At 43.1% G+C, this 24455-nt stretch overlaps 1 protein-coding gene across 8 annotated transcripts in view; it reads left to right on the forward strand.

Annotated features, from left to right (window-relative positions):
* Nucleotides 1-24455, forward strand: part of ADGRV1 (adhesion G protein-coupled receptor V1) — a 354135-nt gene that overhangs the window by 300035 nt on the left and 29645 nt on the right. For all 8 annotated transcript variants that reach the window (XM_069962903.1, XM_069962904.1, XM_069962907.1 and 5 more), the window contains one exon: nt 10119-10297. In XM_069962903.1, coding sequence (XP_069819004.1) covers nt 10119-10297 — 179 coding nt within the window. The remainder of the gene's footprint in view (nt 1-10118; nt 10298-24455) is intronic.

Raw genomic sequence — 24455 nt, forward strand, 5'->3', positions numbered from 1 at the left:
GGTTTTATAAAAGTATACGGAAGTTACTGACACTAAGCATAGAGAGAGAGAAAGCCCTGAACAGCTGCAGAACAATGGTCTTCCATACTAGATTTTCAAACCATGTATTTCCTTGACGTGCTTCTGATGTACACTAAAACATGGTGCAGATATAGAATGTTGGTCAAATCCCAAAATGTTTTGGTATGTCAACATTAATACAGTGATTCCTTGGTTTAAGATTAACTTGGATTAAGAGTATTTTGGTTTAAAAACTCACAGTTTTTAAAAATTGTGACTTGGTTTAAGAGCATTGCTTTGGTTTAAGAGCTCCCTGTACTGGGTGGGAGGGGAAGTGGGAGAAGGACATGGCCTGCACAGGGTGGTCTACAGCCCTGTACTCTGACCCAGAAAGTCTCCCTCACCTTCCAAAACATAGCAGATCCACTTAGGGCTGGGGCTTGCATCAGGGGAGAGGACTGTAGAGGCAATCTCTTCATAGCTGTAACCCTTCTCTTCCTGGACAGAGAGTGCTGCTATACTGTGCCCAGTTATGTCCTGCCCATCCTGTAGCTACAAACTGCTGCTGTTTTTTCAAGTTAACGCACTTACTATACATTATACTCCATATGCTGATTGCTATACTGTACAGTAACTTATAATATAACATATTCAGCTGTTTCTACATATTGGTTTTACATGTTATTCAGAATAAAAAATATAATGTTTGGGGTGTGGAACCAATTGTCTGCATATCAGTGATTTCTTATGGGAAAATTTGCTTTGGTTTAAGAGTGGATTTGGATTAAAAGAACGGTCCCAGAACAAATTATGCTCGTAATCACCAATGTACTTTAGCCAGGTCTCAGCTAGTGATTGGCGGTCAGCCCCTGCTGAGGCATCTCTTCTTGGAAGTAGGGTGAATAGATAGACAGTGGGGACCAGAAGGAGCTAAAGCAGGAGCTGGGTAGGTAAGTTTTTTACACCAACAGCAGCATAATGTTATTATGTAAATGCCCCTTTATTTTACATTGACAATTAGATCTCATGTTTCCAGTAAGCCAAAGAAAAACCTACAATGGCTTTTATGTTAAAACCCTTTTTCATACCGAGATTAGCTGGTTTAGAAACTTGTTCCTGATAAGGGTATACCGATAAGAAAAAGGAAAACTAAATGACAAGCTAGATTAACAGTAACTTGCAGAAGGAAAGCAGTTGCTATCTACAGTTCCCCAGACCTCTTGAGATCTACATTCTGGAAATATCTGACACAACATTATAAGTGGTGCTCCATTGATCTGAATGGCTATACTTTTATAATGTTGTCATAGAAATCTCCAGGTGTGAAAATCTTAGTGAAGAAAGGTTCTGGATGCTGGAAATAGTGCAGGTTTAAACCTGTATTCTCTACAAATCTTGCAATCTGTATCTTTGACATCTTAGCAGATCACCTTTCGGTGGACTTTTATGTATAACAAAGATATCTTTCACAAAGACCTTGACAGTTGTATAAAAATAGAAGGATGAAGGCAAGACGTATTCTTATGCCGCTAAAGCACAAAAGGATGAAGAAACAGGAAATGTTAAGGAGGAAAATAAAACCAATGGCTGTTATATGAGAGACAGAATGAAAGGAAAAATGTGGAACTGCGAAAAATAGAAATGGGCAAAGTAACTATGGTTGCCGAACATTTCAAAGTCAAAATTTGGTTGGGCAGAGGTTGTAAGGGTTTAGCTGTTAGCAGTGTAATCATTAAGAAAATCATTAGGAGCCCTGACCTGCGCCACTGCATGAACTGACCCGCCTGCTCAATTATATATATTATATTTATGTTATATATTACAATATATATTCAGTTCACTGCCCCAGCCCTCTGACCAAATACCCTGGCCAGTTCATAATGGCTAGCTGTTGCTCCACCATGGCCTCCAGTCACATACCCCTCCAGCCCTCCACTAGTTTTCACCCTAATATACTCCTGGGTGAATGTATCTTTTTGTTTAAATAAGAATAATATTATACACCCCATTTATATTCAGTGACATTTGTCACATAAACCTTGATTACTGCTTGATACATAAAAGAGCAGCTGGCTGCACATGAACTGGTTTTATTTTTCGAGAATCTCACAGTGAAATTGTATTTCACTTAATGATAAGTTTTCTCGCCTGGCTTCACTAGAGAATACTTAGTGCCACATATTACAAAGTAACCTGACAGCTTCCTTTTATATCCATTATAGAGGCCTATAAACCCAGATCCAGGACACCACAGCTGGACATTAGATAATGGACTTTACAAACAGACTTCTTGTTATTAAAGTGCTCATTGTTGATATAAATAGAATATGTACGGTTACCCCTAGTAAATCAACGTGAAGACCCTTTCCATCAATGAACAGGACTACAGTTCATCAGTTTATCAATAACTCATCAGGTGATTCCAATGAAGGCTACAGAGGTAACAATTGCATCAAGGTGCATCTTCCCCCTAGGAAGAGACAATATTATTACCATCACATGGTAGACATGGGCCCAGGGCTGTATTTACCACTAGGCACCTGTGGTCTGTTGCCTAGGGCAGCACCTTGCAAAGGAGCAGGGGGAAGGAATCATATTTTTTTGTTTTAATTTTTTTTAGTCTCCCACCTCCCGTTCAGACTTTTCTTTTTGGGGTGGGGATCTGGTGGTATCGGTCAGGTCTGATATGGTGCTATTGGTCAGGTCTGGTATGGCGGTATTGGTCAGGCCTGGTATGGTGGTGTTACCCAGTCACAGTATGGCGGTATTGTTGAGGTCTGGTATGGTGGTATTATCCAGTCACAGTACGGCAATATTGTTCAGGTCTGGTCTGATGGTGTTAAGTCTGACTCCTGGAGCTATTAGCTACCAATCTACCATTCCCGTGGTGAGAATTCCCTCAGACAATATGCAGACGGCTCTAATCACTGATTCAATTTGTTTATGTCTTAAGCAGTTAAAAACCATGAAAAACGCGATTCAGACAATGTTTCTGCATGTAGAGAAATGCATGGCAGCCGAAACCCCGCTCCCATTTGTAGTCATGTGCTGTTACCAGGATTATTGGCCATACGCCTATTGGTTACCGCATGAGGGTCTGGCATCTGGTGACGTACAGTAAATGTGGGAACGCGGCCTAAGGGTATATTCACACGGGCGGGCTCGCAGCGAGATTCTCGCTGCGAGCCCGGCAGGTCCTGTCAGTTCCCATAAACTACATACTTGCTGCGGTCTAAACGACCGCAGCGAGTATGTAATTATACCGCGCTTAACCCCTTCTACTCCCGCCGGCTGTAAGCAGCATACATTACCTGTCCTTGCTGCACGGGTCCGGCGACCTGCTCTCCCGTCCGGCCAATTAGTGTGTTGCCCAGCCGCAGACACTAATTGGCCGGACGGGAGAGCAGGACGCCGGACCCGTGCAGCAAGGACAGGTAATGTATGTTGCTTACAGCGGGGGAGCCGGCGAGAGTAGAAGGGGTTAAGCGCGGTATAATTACACACTCGCTGCGGTCGTTTAGACCGCAGCAAGTATGTAGTTTATGGGAACTGACAGGACCTGCCCGGCTCGCAGCGAGAATCTCGCTGCGAGCCCGCCCGTGTGAATATACCCTAAGACCAGGGCCGATTCTGGGGTTTCTGCCGCCTGAGGCAAACCTCAGGCGGCCGCCCCGAGTGATGGGCGGCACTAGCCCCCCCCCCCCCCCCCGTCGCCGAGTGATGGCCGGCAATACCAACCCCCCCCCCCGCCCCCGCCCTTTCGCCGCAGCCATCTACTCACCTGTCCCGCGCCGCAGCCGGCCCGCGCTCTCTGCTGTCTCCACATCCCGTCAGGTCCCGCAATGTCACGGACCTCCAGGCTGTGGTGAGTGAGTAGGGTGATCGGGTCGCGCGGGGCGGTCCCGCGCGACCCGATCACCCCAGCGCGTCCCCCACCGACCCCGGGCACTCACCACAGCCTGGAGGTCCGTGACAGCTGCAGGGTGACATCACGGGACCTGACGGGATGTGGAGAGCGCGGGCAACGGGACAGGTGAGCGTCCGCTGTCATTTTTGTTAAGTGATACTTAACAAAAATGACAGCAGGGGGGACATAATGCCGCCCCCTGCCGGACCGCAAATTCTGCCGCCTGAGGCATGGGCCCCGTTACAGATTTTGCACCCAAAAGCTACAAGCTACACCACTGGTTCAACTTTACAATTCAATAAATGTACAAATAAAATCAGACATTACAGGGCAACTGAAAAATTCAAGGACTAAATTCTGAGATTTTCTTGTAGATCAAAATGTGAGTCTGCACTACTGAGAAAACTGATGTCACCTCCTCTGATTTCTCATGGACAGTGTTGTTTAGGGGATCGTGTGAGGATAGTAAGCACCTACATCTATGTTCATATATATGCAGAAATTTTACCCAAATCTAGTAAGGATGTAGATATTGATGTAGATGGTTCATTAACCCCTTAGGGACCAAGCCTGTTTGGGCCTTAATGACCAGGCTCGTTTTTCAAAATCTGACCTGCCTCACTTTATGCACTTATAGCTCAGTGATGCTTTAACGTATGCTACCGATTCTGAGATTGTTTTTTCGTAACATATGGTACTTTATGTTAGTGGCAAAATTTGGTCACTGTCTTGTGTGTTTTTTGTGAAAAACATCAAAATATAATGAAAAATTCTTCTAAAAAAAATGCTTCTAAAAAAAAAAAGGCACATGAAAAAAATTAGTTAGTAAGTCCCATTATCAATATGTCCTCTTTATTCTGGCTTCATTTTGTAAACATATTTACGGGGCTTAGAAATGTATCAGCAAATTATCAAATTTTCATGAAATTTCCAAAACTGATTTTTTTAGGGACCAGTTCTTTTTTTAAGTTGATTTAGGAGGCTTGTATACTGGAAACTCCCATAAGTGACCCCATATGGAAACTAGACACCTTAAAGAATTAATCTAGCGGTATAATGAGCATTTTAACCCTACAGGGGCTGGAGGAAAGTATTCACAATTAGGCCGGAAAAAAATGGAAAATAGAAATTATCAAATAATATATTTGTTAAGATTAAAGTATCACATTTTCATAATAAACATGAGAGAAAATGCACCCCAAATTTTGTAACGCAGGTTCTCCTGAGTACAATGGTACCCCATATGTGGGCGTAAACCACTGTATGGGCACACAGCAGGGCTCAGAAGGGAAGGAGCGCCTATTAGCATTTCCAGTTCAGATTTTGCTGAAGAAGTTTCTGAGCGCCAGGTGCGTTTGCAGAGCCCCTGTAGTGTCAGCAGAAAAGAACCCCCCAAAAGTCACCCCATTTTGGAAAGTGCACCCCTCAAAGAATTCATCTTGGGGTTTTGTGACCATTTTGACCCCACAGGTATTAGAGTAAAGTATTCAAAAGAAGACAGTAAAAATGAAAAAATAGAATTTTTCCAATAACATGTTTGTTTAATTTGAAATTTCTCAATTTCACGAGGAACAGGGCAGAAAACTCACCCAAATATATGTAACGCAGGTTCTCCTGAGTAGAACGGTACCCCATATGTGGGCATAAACCACTGTGTGGGCACACAGCGGGGCTCAGAAGGGAAGGAGCGCCAATTAGCATTTCCAGTTCAGATTTTGCTGAAGAAGTTTCTGAGCACCAGGTGCATTTGCAGAGCCCCTGTAGTGTCAGCAGAATAGAACCCCCCAAAAGTCACCCCATTTTGGAAAGTGCACCCCTCAAAGAATTCATCTTGGGGTTTTGTGACCATTTTGACCCCACAGGTATTAGAGTAAAGTATTCAAAAGAAGACAGTAAAAATGAAAAAATAGAATTTTTCCAATAACATGTTTGTTTAGTTTTAAATTTCTCAATTTCACGAGGAACAGGGGAGAAAACTCACCCCAATATATGTAACGCAGGTACTCCTGAGTAGAACGGTACCCCATATGTGGGAATAAACCACTGTGTGGGCACACAGCGAGGCTCAGAAGGAAGGGAGCGCCAATTAGCATTTTCAGTGCATGATTTTTCTGAAGAAGTTTCTGAGAGCCAGGTGCGTTTGCAGTGCCCCTGTAATGTCTACAGAATAGAACCCGCCCCAAAAGTCACCTCATTTTGGAAAGTGCACCCCTCAAGGAATTTATCTTGGGGTGTGGTGAGCATTTTGACCCCACAGGTATTGGAGGAAAGTATTCAAAACTAGTCCGTAAAAATGAAAAAAATTGCATTTTTCCAATAACATGTTTGTTTGGTTTGAAATTTCTCAATTTCACTAGGAACAGGGGAGAAAAAGCACCCCGTAATTTGTAACGGAGGTTCTCCTGAGTACAATGGTACCCCATATGTGGGTATAAACCACTGTATGGGCACACAGCAGGGCTCAGAAGAGAAGGAGTGTAATTTTAGTTACAGGCAATATGTGGGTGTTTACTGGTTATCTGGGGTGGTAATGGACAATCTCGGGGTGTTTACTGGCTATCTGAGGTGGCAACAGGCAATCTGGTGGGGTTATGGGCAATCTGGGGTGGTTACGAGCAGTCTGTGCCAATCTGGGGTGGTTACGGTCAATCTGGGGTGGTAACAGGGAATCTGGGGTAGTTACGGGCAATCTGGGGGTGTTTACTGGCTGTATGGGGTGGTTATGGGGTGTTTACGGGCAATCTTGGGGTGTTAACTGGCTATCTAGGGGTAGTTACTGGCTATCTGGGGTGGTGGTGGGCAATCTGGGGGTGTTCACTGACTATCTGGGGTTGCAACGGGCAATCTGGGGTGGTGACGGGAAATCTGAGGTGGTGACGGGCAATCTGGGGTGGTGACGGGCAATCTGGGGTGGTTACAGGCAATTTGGGGTAGTTACAGGCAGTCTGTGGCAATCTGGGGTGGTTACGGGCAATCTGTGGTGGTTACGGGCTGTCTGGAATGGTTATGGGCTATCTGGGGGGGATACGGGCAATCTGGGGAGATTACGGGCAATCTGGGGAGATTACAGGCAATCTGGGGTAGTGACAGGCAATCTGGGGTAGTGACAGGCAATCTGGTGTAGTGACAGGCAATCTGGGGTAGTAACAGGCAATCTGGGGTAGTGTTGGGCAATCTGGGGTGGTGTCGGGCAATCTGGGGTGGTGACGGGCAGTCTGGGGTGGTTATGGGCTGTCTGGGATGGTTATGGGCTGTCTGGGATGGTTATGGGCTATCTGGGGTGGATAAGGGCAATCCGGGGTGGATACGGGCAATCTGGGGAGATTACGGGCAATCTGGGGTGGTGACGGGCAATCTGGGGTGGTTACAGGTAATCTGGGGTGGTTACAGGTAATCTGGGGTGGTTACGGGTAATCCAGGGCACTGGTGACAGGCGTAAAAAAGTGCCGGCACCATTTGAAACAAGCGATCAGTGGTATATAGTATATACCGCTGTTCACTTGTACTGGGACCACACCGGGTGGTCACCGATCATTGCCCCATGCTCTCCGCCACCTCCGGTGGTGGAGAGAATGAAGCTTTGATCATTTTTAGGAATCCATCACTGTGAACAGAGTCTGTTCACAGAGATGGCGGTGGCCATCTTGGATCAGATGGCCGCCCTGGGAGGGGAGGGTCAGTGACCAGGTCTCTGGGGACAGGGGGGGACATGTTCTCATCTCCTCTCACTGTGGATTCACGGTGAGAAGAGATGAAAGCGTTCAGCTGCGCTGGCAATGTCTGTTACCGGTGGCCGCCGTTATACTGGTAATAACGGCGATCGCCGGGGAGGGGACTGGCTACCTCCGGTAGCTGAGAGGAGGGGGCTGCGGGCATTACCGGCGCCGCTGCACTATTCTGCACCATCGCCATAAAGAGCTGATGACAGCAGAATAGAGCCTATTAGTGATCGCCGTAAAAATCCATATCGGCGTTCACTAATAACATAATACATGTATTCTCTGGGTCACTACGGTTACGGTGATACCACATTTGTGTAGGTTTTTTTAACTATTACCACTTTGGCGCAATAGAATCTATCTTCCTAGCAAAAACCCACAAAAACTGTCGCCGCATTGCAAGATCCATAGCGTTCTCATCTTTTGCGCGACAGAGCTGGTTTTGGGCTTATTTTTTACGGGAAGATCTGTAGTTTCTATTGATACCAATTTTTATATGTATATGACTTATTGATCTCTTTTATGACGGATTTTCTAAAGTGGATTGATAAAATACAGCTATTCTGGTACTGTTTTTTTTTATTTTTTTTTTTACAGCGTGTGTCGTGCGATATAATTATTGATATAGTTTTATAGATTGGGTCGTTACGGACGTGGCAATACCAAATATGTCATGAACGGAAAAAAGCCAGCTTACCCCATCCACCGAGCTTCACAGCACGGGCTCACACTCCAACAGGTGTCCTGAGTAGATGCGGAAAAGAAACGAGTCCAGCTCCCGGCAAGGTGGAATCAAGTGCGTTGTTTATTGTGTCTCCGTCACCGTACACACGTGCGGCATGCCCCTAACTGGAGCCTACGCGTTTCGGCTGCTACACCGCAGCCTTAGCCATGATTAAGGCTGCGGTGTAGCAGCCGAAACGCGTAGGCTCCAGTTGGGGGCATGCCGCACGTGTGTACGGTGACGGAGATACAATAAACAACGCACTTGATTCCACCTTGCCGGGAGCTGGACTCGTTTCTTTTCCGCAATACCAAATATGTATATGATTTGTGTTTTTGATCACTTTTATGTCACGTTTTATTGGGTATGGGGAATGTAATGCATCTTTATTATTGGGGGGGGGGGCTGTGTTGTGTTTGGTGCACACTTTTTTTCCTTTTTTTTTACTTTTACACTAGTGTACATTACTGTACACTAATGTAAAATTCTTTGATCACTGATACAATACATTGCAGTACCTGATGTACTGCAATGTATTGTATCATGCCTCATGCTGACAGGCAAGGGGGGTGAAAACAATAACATCCACTTACCTTCCCAGCTCATGCGCTGCCATCTGCATCCTGCTTCTCCAATTCACCAGTGTCTGACTGCTTCCTCATCCTAAAATGCAAATTGAGATATGACGTAGAAGGGCCATTCAGCCATTTAGCAGCTGCCACGTCATGTCTCAAGACCAGGAAGAGGTCGGACACTGGAGGACTGCAGTGATGAAATGCAGGTGGCAGTGCTGGTGCTGGGGAGGTAAGTGGATGTTATTGTTTTCACCCACCATTGCTGAAAAAGGGGGTTCACGTTGGAGCAATTCTTTATATGGAAACCAGTATTAGATCAGAAGAGTCTGGTGTCTATTTTCCGACCATGGACTTTCACTGATCGGCATTTGTTTTTTTGCGTAACAATGCATTTCATCCAGAGAGCAAACCCCTCCAGGTGAAAGGGAGCTGAGCTGCAATAACCCCCATACAATGTACAGAGCTTTCTTTTTCCATCTCTCTTCTACTGTGTATACCAGAAACATGCCTATGGCAAACAGTGGACTGGCGTGATCGCTGGGTGTCAGACACATTTTGCCCATAAAACTCCTTAGGCTTAGGCTATGTACCCACTCTGCCATCCTTTAGCAGTTTAACTGTCATTTTGAGGCCAAATAACAGCCGCAGTTATAGAAATAAAGCAGTCATTATATATTAAAAAAAAACAAAAAAAAACTGTTGTTATTAAGTGACAGCGTCAGACGGCCTTAAAAAAGGTGCCGTGTGAACATAGCCTAAAAGTTTCAGATCTCTGGTGCAGTGTTTATTATATAAGATTGTTTAATAAAGTTTATGTGGGATGTGAAAAGAAATATAAATTGAATGTTTGATTGTTGAAACTGTGAAAGATTTGTCATATCCTGAGCGTGTATACAACATATGGCAAATATGAGCAGAGCTCAACAGATTTTTCCAGTGCTAATGAATTCAAGGCAAATCCTTCATTTATTTATAGATTTCTTATTTAAAACATAAAGATACTTTTTTCAGTTTTAAAATGAAATGCCAGCTGCTTATAAATGACAGTGCTATTGTTCACATATTCCTTTTAAAGGGGTATTTCAGTCTCTCTGTAAACAGACTTACTTGCATAGCAAAAAAAATTCTTTTCACATATGTATTTATATGTTTCATCCTTTACTGTCTTTAATCTCAGTTCTGTTATCTTTCAGGCAGTAAATTTCTGGTATGTTCTGGTGATGAACGATGAGCACGCAGATCGGCGGCATTTGATCTTCTTTGTGGTGGGGTGGGGACTTCCTGCAGTTGTTGTTGTCCTCCACCTGGTCATTCTCAAAAGTATCTACCATAAGAATATAACCGAGATTTATGGACTGGTCCATGGAGACATGTAAGTTTTCCTAAACTTTAAAGTTCAATGAAGGCAAAATTTTCATCATTTTTTCCTTATTAGAAACCAGTTGTATGATGTTTTAATGGGATCCTGAAGTATCTTCTTATATGTGAATGAGAATAGCACCACTGAATTGTGCTCTTTATTAAAAAAGCTGAATTGGTCTGGGTCAGTTACAGAGTGCTGGTATCTCCATGTTCTGGGCATTAGTGGGAGACTCTGTTCCGAGAACCATTGTAGTCTTGCACTCTAGAATTATGTCAGAACATTGTAATGTAATGTTCTTTAGCTTTCTCTTTTCTTATTTTAAAGGAGAAGTTGAGCAATGTAAAAAAAATTTCAAACGGCAGGGGGGAACATAATAAACAATCATTACTATACTCTCCCCATCCCTTATGGCTCCGGGACCCCCGGCCGGGCTCCGGGATCTCCTTCACAGCTGACGTCACGATCCAGTTGATGGACTGCCCGCTCAGCCAGTAAGTGACTGGGCGGGACACCACTGCAATCACTGATTGGCTGAGAGGACAATCCATGAGCTGCATCAGGCATTTCGTGAGATCGTCTGTACTTTGGGGGGGAAATGCCTTCTGGCGAGGTTCCAGAGCCTGTTACGCAGCATTTTGTGGGTACGGGGAGAGTAAAGCAATAATTGTTTATTATGTTCCCCCCCTGCCAGCTGACAATGTTTTAAAATCGCTGGACTTCTCTTTTAAAAATTATTTGAACTTACATGCGTTTAACTAAAATTACATTTTTTTTTTTCAATACGAAAGTGTACCTGTCATTTGAAAACATTTTTGGTGTGTCACATAGACATGTCAAGAAATGCTGATTGTTAAATTGAGCCTGGAAGAAGCTTGCTACTAAGCATTTACCCCTGAGCTCTAAGCTCTTCTAGCTTTGCTGCAGGTAAAATTCTAAAGTAAAAGCAGCGTAGAAGACTCTGCAAACAGCAAAACCATCTGTTTATGGTTTCAATTTTAGAAAACAGCTGTTATATAAGGACACAATGAAAGTAGCAGCTGCTGTCCAAAAAAAGTTGCGAGCAATCTCAAGTTTGCCCAAGACCTCCTGTAGGTTCTGGGAAAATGTTTTATGGACAGGTAGGTAAAAAGAAGAACTTTGTTTAGCACTGAAGTCTCAGCTAGGAAGTACGGTCGAGGGAGCTCCATGGTTTGGGGCTTCTTTGCTGATGCCTCATGATCATTAATGGACAATGAATTCAAAGGGGAATCAAACATTTTACAGGAGAACGTAGTAGCCCATGAAACTGAATGGACATTGGTTGATGCAACAAGACAAAGACCCAATGCACACAAGTAAATTGACTAAAGAATGATTGATAAAAAAGAAAATGTGTGTTGGCCAAATCAGTCCTGACCGTAACCCTATAGAATTGCTTTGGAATGGCTGCTCAATAAATGACACGGATAAACAACACGAGTACAACTCTTTGTATGATAGTTATCATTGTGACAACAACCAGACTACATTTTTTTATTAAAGTGACTGTACCACCAGGCCTGGGCTGAAGCACTGGAGGCGGGCTGACCCACCCCCAGTGGGAGGAAACCCCTGCACCTCTATGATTCGGCTCCATTGATGCTAATGGAGTGGTGTCATAGAGGGGCGGGGGTTTCCTCCCAATGGGGGTGGGTTGGCCTGCCTCCAGTGCTTCAGCCCAGGCCTGGTGGTACAGTCACTTAATTAGTGCAGAAATCCAGATAATTCCAAAAGGGTTGAATACACCAAATACGAATTGTAAGAAAAGAAAAAAAAAATTTCCCTGCTTTGGGGCCAAACAGGTCTGGTTATTATGGGGTTAAATTCACCTATTAACAAGCAAAGATGGAACCAGCGGACCACAAACCTCCAGCATAACTTTCTGCTGGGCATTATAGACATAATATTAGGTGCGTTGTTTTGTATGCTAGGGGCTCATTAGGATATAAGGCAAAGGCAGACATGGATAAATAAAAGTTATGGACCAGGTTTATTAATATCACCGGATGAAGATCCAAAATCAAGAAATAAATTAAGATTAAAAGACAAAGTTAATTAACTCCCCGGCAGTACATTCATTAGGAGAAAATCAGATTCATTTATTGTGAAAATTGGTATTTGCAGATACTGACACCTAGAAATAGGATTTGCATGTCCAAATTGCTTTGAACGGTTAGATGTTTGTCACGTCACGCCTCACAGTCCGACTCTTTACTCTGTGGCCCTTATCGCACACTGTGTGATATTGCTGCGCCCTTCCAGCCTGTCTGCTCTGCCCGCTCTTATTATGTTCCTCTCCTGGTTACAAGGTGACTTCTGTATTCCTGCTAATGATCATTTTATAGTTTATGGGAGAGAAACAAGAACAGCAGTGGTCTGGTGCTGCCGGCAACTGAGAAGTGTTAATCTGCTTAAAAGTGAGGAATAAAACAGATTTACGCTATGTTCACATTATGTGAACACCCGGCCGTTCCGTGACCCCGGCTGGGTCACGGAATGGCCGGTCTTAGCCCGGATCATCCCTTAAGTACCGCCCGGGTGATCTTTCTGGCCGCGGAGCTCTGATCAGCGTGCGCCCGCATCAGAGCTTCCCATAGCCCACAGGGAAGCAAGCGGCCATTTAAAATAAGGCTATGTTACACACTGCAAAACTACGGCCGTAGTTCTGCGGCGAGAACTACGGCCGTAGTTTTACGTAGTGTGAACATAGCCTTAGGCTGGGTTCACACACAGTATATTTCAGGCAGTATTTGGTCCTCATTTAAGGTCCTCATAGCAACCAAAACCAGGAGTGGATTGAAAGCACAGAAAGGATCTGTTCACATAATTTTGTAATTGAGTGGATGGCCGTCATTTAATGGCAAATATTTGCAGTTATCTTAAAACAACGGCTGTTGAGCAGTTATTTACCGTTAAATGGCGGCCATCCACTCAATTTCAACATTGTGTGAACATAGCCTTTTTATGTTTTTAATCCACTCCTAGTTTTGGTTGCTATGAGGACCTGACATGAGGACCAAATACTGCCTGAAATATACTGTGTGTACTGTGTGAACACAGCCTTACAAAAAATATACATAACAGCATTCAATTTAATTTAAAGAAACACATGCACATGTAAATCACTTCTTACTCATTTTAAAGGGTTATTCCAGCAATAAAATTCTTTCAAATCAACTGGTGCCAGAATGTGCCAGAGATTTGTAATGTATTTTTATTAAAATATCTCCAGCCTTCCAGTACTTAGCTGCTGTATGTCCTACAGGAAATATTGTATTCTTTCCAGTCTGGAGAGCAGGAGAGGGGATTTGCTACTGCTCTGGGCAGTTCCAGTCACAGACAGAGGTGGCAGCAGAGAGCACTGTGTCAGCACTGGGAAGAATACCCCACTTCCTGCACAGCATATAGCAGCTGATAAGTACTGGAAGACTTTTAACAGAAGTAAATTACAAATCTCTTGCACTTTCTGACACCAGTTGATTTGAAAGAAAATCACAGGCATACTCCTTTAATTGTCACCTACTGTGTAATGCTACTGTGTAATCCCCATTATTATTATTACTGTTTGGGTATAGTGATAATAAACGATTGATTATTGCAGCACATAGCTACACTACATAAGAAAAATACTATACATGACACCTACACAAGCTTTTAGGACATCCCATTCTATATCCATAGGCATTACTATGGAGTTGGTCTCACTTTGCAGTTACTGTATTTCAGCTTCTACTCTTCTGCCATGCAAGCCCATGCCATGAGGCTCCCATGCAGTTTTTGTGTCGTTTTAGTGTTAAACGACAGATTTTAGTGTTAAAGATGTTTGGAACTTAACAGTTGTTGAGTCAGCAGAGCGATGGTGATTTTATGCACTGTGGTTTGCCACTTCATGGCTGAGTTGCTGTGGTTCCTAAAGGCTTTCACTTCTCCATATTACCCTACACAGTAGATGGGAAGATTAAGGAGGGAAGAAATTCTACAAACTGACTTGTTCCAAGGGTAGAATACTATTATAGAACCACACTGGAGTTCAGTGAGCTGTTTAGAAGAAGGCACTCTTTCACAAATGTTACTAATGCTGCGTTTAAATGGAGCCATAATTCGCCCAATCGAACAATTAAAAATTTCGAAGTAACGGTGTGTTTTTTATAACGATCAGAACGATATATCATTTGGAAAAATCGTTATTGCGATCGCTGAAGCCCATCTCACACATAGGGTGAATTGTTGAAAGCTTGTTTTCACGAAGCGGTCTGCGAATTTTCAGTGAACGACCAACGACGATTTGAGAACTTGTTGAAAGACCACAATGAACGATTTATCGTTTGTCGCTTGATCGTTCGCTGTGTTTACACGAGCCGATTATTGCTCAAATGCGATTGTTTTTGCGAAAATCTGAATGATAATTGTTCTGTGTAAACACAGACTGGATTGATAGGTGCTGGATACACCGGCAGCAATGCAACTGAATGAAAGACCAAAATTCAACCACTGAGGTTTAGCTCCAGGGGATTCCCATTTCTCTTGGTCATATGAGATACACCGTAGCTATACTTTGATTGAAGTCATTTATACTTGAGCAAGGTTAAAAGACTATAATTGTCATTACAGCTGATAGTAAATGCTGATAATAAATTGATATCAGTACATTGCTATCTATGTATTATCACCATTTACTATGGGCTGTAAAATGATGATAGTGTATAGTCTTTTGACCTTGCTCAAGAATAATCAGCCTAGAAAAATGTAGACTTATTTTTATGGAGTGTCTAGGAATTGCAGATGGTTGGCAATCCATGTGTACTGTATACAGTAAGTACACATGACAGTATGCCATTTAGGGTGTGTGTCACTATACAGATGGACAGTCTGAAGAAAAATAACTAATAAGCACTCTTAAAATCCCGCACTGTGAACCCCAAGGTTTATTGATATAGGAGATTTTGCTCCTAACAAAAGATGAATTCTCACCATAGAAAACAGGTTAAAGGGGTTATCCAGCGCTATAGAAACATGGCCACTGTTCCCCCTCTCTTGTCTCCAGTTCAGACGTGGTTTGCAATTAAGCTCCATTTACTTCAATGGAACTAAGTTTGAAACCCCACCCAATCTGGAGAAAAGAGAGGGGAAAGTTGACATGTTTTTGTAGCGCTGGATAACCCCTTTAAACATCAACAAAAATAAACTATTGTTGAAACACAATTTCTATTTAAAACGTAATTTTTTTTCAATTTTTTTCATTATACTATATTATATGTTATTATAAATAAGCATGAAATCTTTCAGTTTTCATTGTGGCCGCTAAGCCTAATAAGCAGGCACTTCCTGTTCTGTAGAGGAAACGTTTTAGCACAGGACCAGAAACCCAATTCCCTTTACCACTTACATACCCTAATATAAATAACTACTAGACCATATTTGTTTGGTTAATCAGGCCTCAGTGTTTATTAAGGGTGACACAACGGTTTGTCACAATATAATAAAATCTTTTATTGACAAATTAAACTATTATAATGAACCATTTACAGAAAGTGCATGCCAAACTACAGGCCAAGTCTACCCAGCCTTGCCTGGGCAACTAAACAGTGATAGAAGGGAGAGAAGGTGGGGTGCTTGTTCTTCACTCCCGAAGGTCAGAGGGAGATTAGCCAGTACTGTCATCTTCCATAATTCCCCATTTCCTGATAAGCTCTTCTCAACCAATCTGTGATGAGCTGCTTTACAAGTCATTAGGTCCATAGCTGTAAAAATTTAAGTAAGTTGTCAATTCTTTGAGCGGAAGCGCACAAGCTCTCCCATTCAAACTGATAGAGTTGGCACTAAGTCCGCACGGGGGGGGGGTCCATGCAGAATCTCGGTGCCGATTCCATAATGTGAACAGGGCCATATAATATTAGATGTTGCTTGTAATCATTAACTTTTTGCAGTATACTGTATGTATTTTCTTTCATAAGGCAAAATATAAAATGAAGGTAAGGAAAATCTGCGGCAGACGGAGTTCAGAATTTAGCAAATTGTCAATCCAACATTTCTATTTCATAGCTAAACACTGAGCTAAAAATAACCTAAATGGTTCATCAGCAGAAGCGCTCACTAACCGCAGCTATATTAGGAAAGTGACATCATTGAAATCTGTCAACATTACTCATATAGCTATGGCCAGGTACTGAGCAAACCAACCGCACAATGTCACATAGAACAGGCCAGAAAGAAACCTTTCACTTTCTGCTATTGCTAAATCAACACCTTTATATACTGTAACACAATATGGGTGGGGTAAAAAGACTAAATCAGCTCAGAGTTTGGACTTCTAAATATAGAAGAACTGTGGTCATATAGGGCGGGGAATTGTGGCTATAATGGGGGCAATATGTGGAGGGGAAATCCAAGCAATAAACTCCATAGCAGGAAGAACTCTTCAGTTAATGGCTGTTTATTCTCCCTCCTAATTGCAGGTGGGGCTCATGCAATATACTATGGGGAAATAACACACACATAAATATATATATATATATATATATATATATATAGAGAGAGAGAGAGAGAGAGAGAGAGAGAGAGAGAGAGTAACTTTAGAATCCCTGGACTTTTCTTGCAATGTGAATTTTATGTGTGGCTGTGCAATATAAAAAGCTAGCGAGCCAAAGTTGTCATGGATCAAGTCAGGTCAGAGAACATAAAAAACCCCTAGCACAAAGTATTTGCATCCAAGACAATGTTACAACCTATGAGGCACAAGGACGGTGGTGCACTGTATAGTACCGCTATTTATAGCCACTGCTTGTTATTAATAGTGGCCTGACTAAGCACGGCCAATAAGGATTGTCTCCTTGTGATATCCAGACAGAGATAAGCTATTGATTTATCTGGCCGAAACCCTACACACTATGTTATTTTTAGTGCAACGATAACAATAATAAGAGGTGTTTTCCAAAAGGAGATAAGAGCAGCTGTCGTAATGATTGAAAGGGACATAATATATACAGTGGTACCTTAGTTTAAGAGTAACTTGGATTAGTAGCGTTTTGCAAGAAGAGCTCACAGTTTTTCAAAATTATGACTTGGTTTAAGAGCATTGCTTTGGTTTAAGAGCTCCCTGTACTGGGTGGGAGGGGAGTGGGGGAGGGGCATGGTCTGCACAGGGTGGTCTACAGCCCTGTACTCTGACCCAGGAAGTCTCCCTCCAAATCATGGCAGATCCACTTCAGGCTGGGGCTTGTATCAGGGGACAGGACTGTGGGGGTAATCTCTCCATAGCTGTAACCCCTCTCTCCCCGGACAGAGAGTGCTGCTATACTGTGCCCACATCTGCCCTGCTCATTCCTTCATACTCCCTGCAGTCTCTGTCAGCCCTTGTGTTTCCCATCCTCTCCATTCCTGCTATAATGTGCCTGCACTTACACTCAGCAATACGCACTGCTGCTATAATCTGCCTGCGCTTTTACTCAGCCATTCACACTGCTGCATAGAGAGGTTTCTGTCTCTGTCCTCCTGCACAGCCCTGGGATTCTCACTTTCTGATTGGTCCATGCTTAACACACACCCCTTTCCCATTGCTGTCATGTGACCACACAGACCTCTGGCAGCAGCCCTGCTTCTCTATTCTAGCCTGTTGTACTACACTACTGCATTATGGGGATCTGCAGTTCCATCCGGTATCTACAAACTGCTGCTGTTTTTCAGGTTTATGCACTTACTATACATTATACTCCACATGCTGATTGCTATACTGTACAGCAACTTATAATATGACATTATGACATATTCAGCTGTTTCTAAATGTTTATTTTATTTGTTTTACATGATATTCAGAATAAGCGAGCGAGGAACGGGGAGCAAACGAGCACTGACAGTGCTTGTTTGCTTCTCAAGTCGCCCCATGTCATAGGGGCTTAAAGAGAACCAATCATCGATGAAAATCAAAAAATTTTTTTTCCCTAATTAGATGTATTTACTTAATTTATTAATATTTGTAAATATAATTGATTGCTTTTTTGGCAGTGTTTTTTTTCCTGTGGCGCGAGACAGGAAGCTCTCGTCATGCAAAGCGGCTAGGCCGGGCGCCGCCATCTTGATGACGTCACTTGCGTTCCACCGCTGGAACGCAAGAGACTAAATCAAGATGGCGGCGCCGGTCTTGCTGTAGCGGACCAGAGGATCAGGTAAAGTATAAGATACAGACTGCAAAGGCAGTCTGTATCTTCATTTTGTCTATTTATTAAGATACAGACTGCCTTTGCAGTCTGTATCTTATACTTTACCTGATTCTCTTGTTCGGTGCAGGAAGGCCGCGCGCCGCCATCTTGAATATGTCACTTGCGTTCCAGTGGTGGAACGCAAGTAGCGTAATCAAGATGGCGGCACCGGCCTTGCTGTAGCGAACCAGAGGATCAGGTAAAGTATAAGATACAGACTGTAAAGGCAGTCTGTATCTTTCTGAAGTCTATTTATAAAGATACAGACTGCATTTGCAGTCTGTATCTTATACTTTACCTGCTCCTTTGTTCCGGTGCAGTAATGCCGGGCGCCGCCATCTTCATGACGTCACGCTGGAACGCACGTGACGTCATCAAGATGGCGGCGGCTGGCATTACTGCACCGGAACAAAGGAGCAGGTAAAGTATAAGATACAGACTGCAAATGTAGTCTGTATCTTCATAAATAGACTTCAGAAAGATACAGACTGCATTTGTAATCTGTATCTTATACTTTACCTGCTCCTTTGTTCCGGTGCATTAATGCCGGCCGCCGCCATCTTGATGAGGTCACACGCGTTCCAGCGGTGCGTTCCAGCGTGATGTCATCAAGATGGCGGCGCCCAGCATTACTGCACAGAGGAAGAGGAATTAGATAAAGAATAAGATACAGACTGCAAAAGCAGTCTGTATCTTCATAGATAGACTTAGGGAGAGAGAATCTTTGATAATAGGGATAGTAAATTTTAGGTGATTGGTTCTCTGTAAGCAGGCACTTCCCTAGGTTGAGACCAAGAAGTGGGGGCAGTGGGGACCAGTTTTTTAACTTGTTTAGCCTGGCTTTGCCACTTTTACTTTGGTCACTGGACAACCCTAAGTAATGTGTTTGGTCTTTTTTTTACGTTGTAGCAATTTTTTTTAAATAAAACCTTTATTAGTTGTGGTCATATTTGAGATGTACACTTCTTTTCCAACAGGCCTGACCCTTATTTTTTTCAACATCACCTGTCAGGGGTTGCCTGGTGGGCCCCATACACTTTTGGTCAACTTTTCTCTAAAGCATATGCGGACCTTTAAGGCCCCAATCCACTGTATACTGATTTTGGCCAAACCTACAATGGGCAGCAAGTTCGTTCATCAGTATAAAGTGTATAGGGGCTCCCTACATCCGATGACGTTGGTAGAGATAGTGGTCTGGAATGATGGATTTTCACTGCTTGATCGCTTTGTTCTCAGTGTGATAAGCCAAGGCCAGAACTGTCTGGGTACTCCTGCACTTGGGATGGTCCGAACCTGTCGAGGTTCGGGTTTGTACGAACCCGAACTCTCGGCAATGATTCCCGCTGTCTTCCTCCTCCGTGGAGAGGGTGGATACAGCGGGAGGACCGCCTGGAAAACTGGGATACAGCCATAGCCATAGGCTGTATCCCACTTTTCCAGGCGTACCTCCCGCTGTATCCACGCGCTGCACAGAGCGGCCAGACAGCAGGAATCTGATGCTGAGCATTCGGCCGGTTCGGACCATCATTAATACAAAGCTTTATCAGTGGATGTTTTGTATAGTATTACTATCCTGCCTTATCTAGGTCTCCAGGAATGCAATAGAGCAGTCATTAAATTGCCCTGTTCCAATACTAAAGACAATTCATCTTATCCTCTGCCTGTATATACAACAAAACTGACAAGTGAGCACTAAAGGCCCTATTACACAGGGTTATGGAAATTGTTGCTATCTAAGTCGTTTGTTTTTCAACATGTTGAAAGACAAGGACAGACAACGATCATCCGACATCGTTTATGTCGGCTGATCATTGTCTTCTTTTACATGAGACGATTATCGGTCATAAAGGCCAATATCGGCCAAATACAGCCGATAATCATTTTGTGTAATAGGGCCTTAAAACTACACTAAAAACTACTGTGAGAACCTACTTTTTAAGATTTTTTTATGACAATAAACCCCATAAAAAAGAACTAAAATGCCATATTTGTTCATAAGATAATTTAGCATTCTTTGAGGATACATTCTCTAACTGCACTAGTAAATTTAGACCCAGGTAGGTGGTATTAAATACTTTGGCATAGTGCCAATGGAGAAAGAGGGCACCTTTTTTGGGCTGCATATGGCTAATCCTAATCTTAACAGCTACTTGTTAGATACACTATATGAACAAAAGAATCTAAGCCATCCATGTCTGTGCTGTTCTTGCATGTCCGTGCAGCACTATATTCCACAGCGTGATATGGACTGACCATAACACTTAGTGTAATTCATGATAATTGAATCTAGCCATAGTGATAAATGTGATATTTACAATAAAGGCGGAAATATCCGCCTTAATTGATGACAAATCTTTAAGAGGTCCCTTGGCTTTAAGAACAGTTGGTGTCACGGTGTCATTGTGTCAGATGGAGTTAGTCAGCGATTCAACATCCACTGCAGAACTGAGAGCTGCACATTGAATACAGTCTGACGAGCTATAAATGTATCCTAATTAATAGAACCAATACCACTGCGGAGGAGCCGAGATGTCGCTGACAACCGTGTAACTCCCTAACAGACAGAAATTTAAAGCTCTGTTCCTGCATCGGTGAAAAGGAACAATTGCCTGTGTAAAATGTATATTTTTGGTTTCAAATGGGGAAAAAAAAATAAAGAATGTAAATGAATACCGCTTCAAAAAGTTCTAAAAAAAAAGTAAACACCCACCTCTTACATGCTGGCATGTGTATTAGTCATACAGTGTGTCACTATTACAATTATTGCTGTACATACAGTATATTGGCTACACTGGTAACTAACAGAACGTGTTTAGCAGCACAATTAAATTCTTTGGGGCAATTTAATGATTATATCAAGATATTGCTTAGATAGCAGACCTGACAGCAGCCTTTTAGTGCCTAAACTAAAGGCAGTGCACAATAGGGCTTCTTACCTTGAATTCATAGATGCCACTGTCATTGCAACCCAGTGCTCCAGCACTGATTTATTAGAAATATGCCAATTAGTGGATAAAGCCCACAGGGTGTTCACATGGACTGCAAAAGCCCAGCTTAGTTCAGCCCTTTGCTCTAAACTACTGCCCTGTCCTTTGGAGTCCAGTTGGTGGTGTTACACAGTGATTGACAGATTTTCCTGTTTGGTCATAGATGTAGAGTCCACCCTTGCTGGGCTCTAAGGGTGGTATTACACGGGCCGATGGGGGCCCGATAATAATTGTGGGATCCGATAGAGTTCTATTGGGGGATCTTTGCCTCAATTCTGCTCCTAGAAATGGTGTCATATTTTTTTGCATCACAGATAGTGGAGGGGATAGCGGAACGGATAGTCTGAATAGACTTATAGGGCCACATGTATCATCCGGCGAACGGATGACTTTCGGCGGAAAGTGGCGATTTGCGTATTTTTTTATTCGCAAATGGCCGATTTGCAAATAAAATATTCGCAAATCAGCACTTTCCGCCGAGTACGCCAGGGGGGCGGAAAGGGGGCGTGTAGTGGGCGGAACGGAGGGCGCGGACTCAGAGTCCGCGCGATTTACCATCCGTTCCGCCCAAATGTACGACGAAAACCTACTCCAGTCCTCAGCTGGCGTAGGTTTTCGGCGGTGCGCACCGGCGCGCACGGGATTTATGTAGAGGCAGTCCGCCTCTACATAAATCATCATAGTGCCGGAGCTGCGGGGGCATTTATAAGTCCGGCGTAAAAAACCCCGGACTTAATAAATGCCACCCATGGACTCAATGGGACGTAAAATTAATATAATTATAATAATATAATAATACTAATACAATAATAATTCAACATATTCCACAGCTCCATACAGATTGTTTTTACTCTGATCAGTCCCTCTCCCCAATCGGGCTCATAATCTAAATGCCAAATATAGTTATGGAGGAAACAGAAAAAAATGCAAAGTAATAGTGCCAACCAGTGAGCCACCATGCTGCTTGCATCTCTTATATGAGTTATCTTAAGTTTTAGAATGACCAAGTTAAAAGCAGTTACCCAATAATGAATAATCATGAATAGTTATTGACCCACTTTTAAGGCACAGGTGTCCACCTACAGCATAGGCTCCATGTTATGTGAGTCATTTCAAAGGGAACAACCTATGTAGGAATACATTAGGAAATGTGTCATAATGCTCATCCCTAGTGTCTCATAGAAACGTGAGAGAACACAGTATAGATGGGTAACTGGATGCAGAATGAAGGGGCTCCAGCAATGTCCGTTGTCATACAAGAAAACAAGGCCAAACTCTTGCAGCAAGTTTAGAATCTGCTAAAATATGAACTGCAAATAGATACAAAGGTAACATAAGCACCATACAGTATAGAAACATAAAACATTCAGGCTTTCTCCCCATCAGAAAGTGATCCGCCTGTTGTGCCTAGATCAGTCGGTATGTAAACAGAGATGAGGATTACACAATAACTGGATGCATCTGTCTAAATGTCAGTGTGGGTGTAAACACGTCCCGGAATGAATAGACCTAAATCACCTCCAGCAGTTCTAGTTACATTTACCCAGCAACAGTATAGTATCTGCGGGAACCAATGAGCGGCCGGTCCGAGAGCTGCACAGTGCACTTCAGTCTAGGAACTTCCTGTTTACGCTCTGGGAAAGCCTGACATATTCGTGATACCAGACGCCAGGGCTGAGTCTCAGACTCTGGTAAACACGTCTGCCTGTGTGAAACCAGGATATATGCTAAGTGTCGAGTAAAGAAATATTAGCACATTATTGAAGGAAAGAAATCTCTCAGCTTCTATTACACACTACGCAATGAGTACATAAATAAACCAGGCTTCAATGTGTGTAGTCGCATCCTTACATACTATATACCACAATTATAGTAATGGCAAGTTTAAGAAAATGGGTAATTTGGCTGCATTTTACATCCGAATTAGAGCTGGAGGTCCCGGTCAGGTTTTATGTTTCCTTCAGTTTGAGTCATAAGACTCATGTTTGGCCAAGAACCTGACGTTGTAACACATACACTGAAATGTGGCCGTATTGTCCGAAACTGACCTTTTAGAGGCTGTCTCATCACATCCAACTCCTTCCAGATTACAGCTGTTTTCCCTGATTTCGCCAGAGCAAACCACAACTAACCTGTGCAACTGCATAGAGCAAGGAAGCAAGGTGGTCCAGTGCTACCCTAAAATAATACACCCTGCTGTCATTTATATCATATGTAAGGGAAAAGGCTATATCCTATCCATGTCTCACAGTAACTAGTGGTTTGGCACTTTTTGAGAGAGGTAAGCAGCACCCTGCTGTTGTTTTCTTGTATATCAGTCGGTATAATCTAGCCAACAGAGATTATATATATATATATATATATATATATATATATATATATATATTGTCCATAGTGCAGTGTATTCGTGAAGTGTGAACTGTGAACTTTGTAAAATAGTTTATTTAGCTAATGTGCCTACAGTGGTGTCCCATAGAGGTAAGTGGGAGTAGCACCACAAGCTACTCTGTTTGAGTTACAGAAACACTCATGGTGCTATGGTGGTTATACAACTGTTACGACTGAGAATGTGAATCCGCTGGGCCACAGCAAGCGATGGAGAAAGCTTGGGAGTAGAGTTTAGGGTCCGCTGGTCTTCACCGAAGCCCGCCACAAGGCAGGTTGGGCTTGCTGCGACAGGCGACACCCATTTCGCTGCACGTGGTTTGGCTTGCTTCAACGTGCAATAGAGAGCAACGTAGACAGGTAGCAGCCAGGAACAGCAGCAGGAAGGGGTACAACAGGCAAGAACCTCGGGCAGGAATACATGCAGAAACATGGGTTAGGGACACAGAGGCTCCAACAGTGGAGCCAGGGTAAGACTAGTTATACACATATGCTGCTAATAGCAGCCAAATAAGAGGGCAACCTCACTGAGCCACATGTACACCCTAGGAGGTGAGGATGTGCGCGTCGGCGAAGAGAGAA

Source organism: Dendropsophus ebraccatus, chromosome 3 (genome assembly GCF_027789765.1).
Source record: "Dendropsophus ebraccatus isolate aDenEbr1 chromosome 3, aDenEbr1.pat, whole genome shotgun sequence".
NCBI classification, from domain to species: Eukaryota; Metazoa; Chordata; class Amphibia; order Anura; family Hylidae; genus Dendropsophus; species Dendropsophus ebraccatus.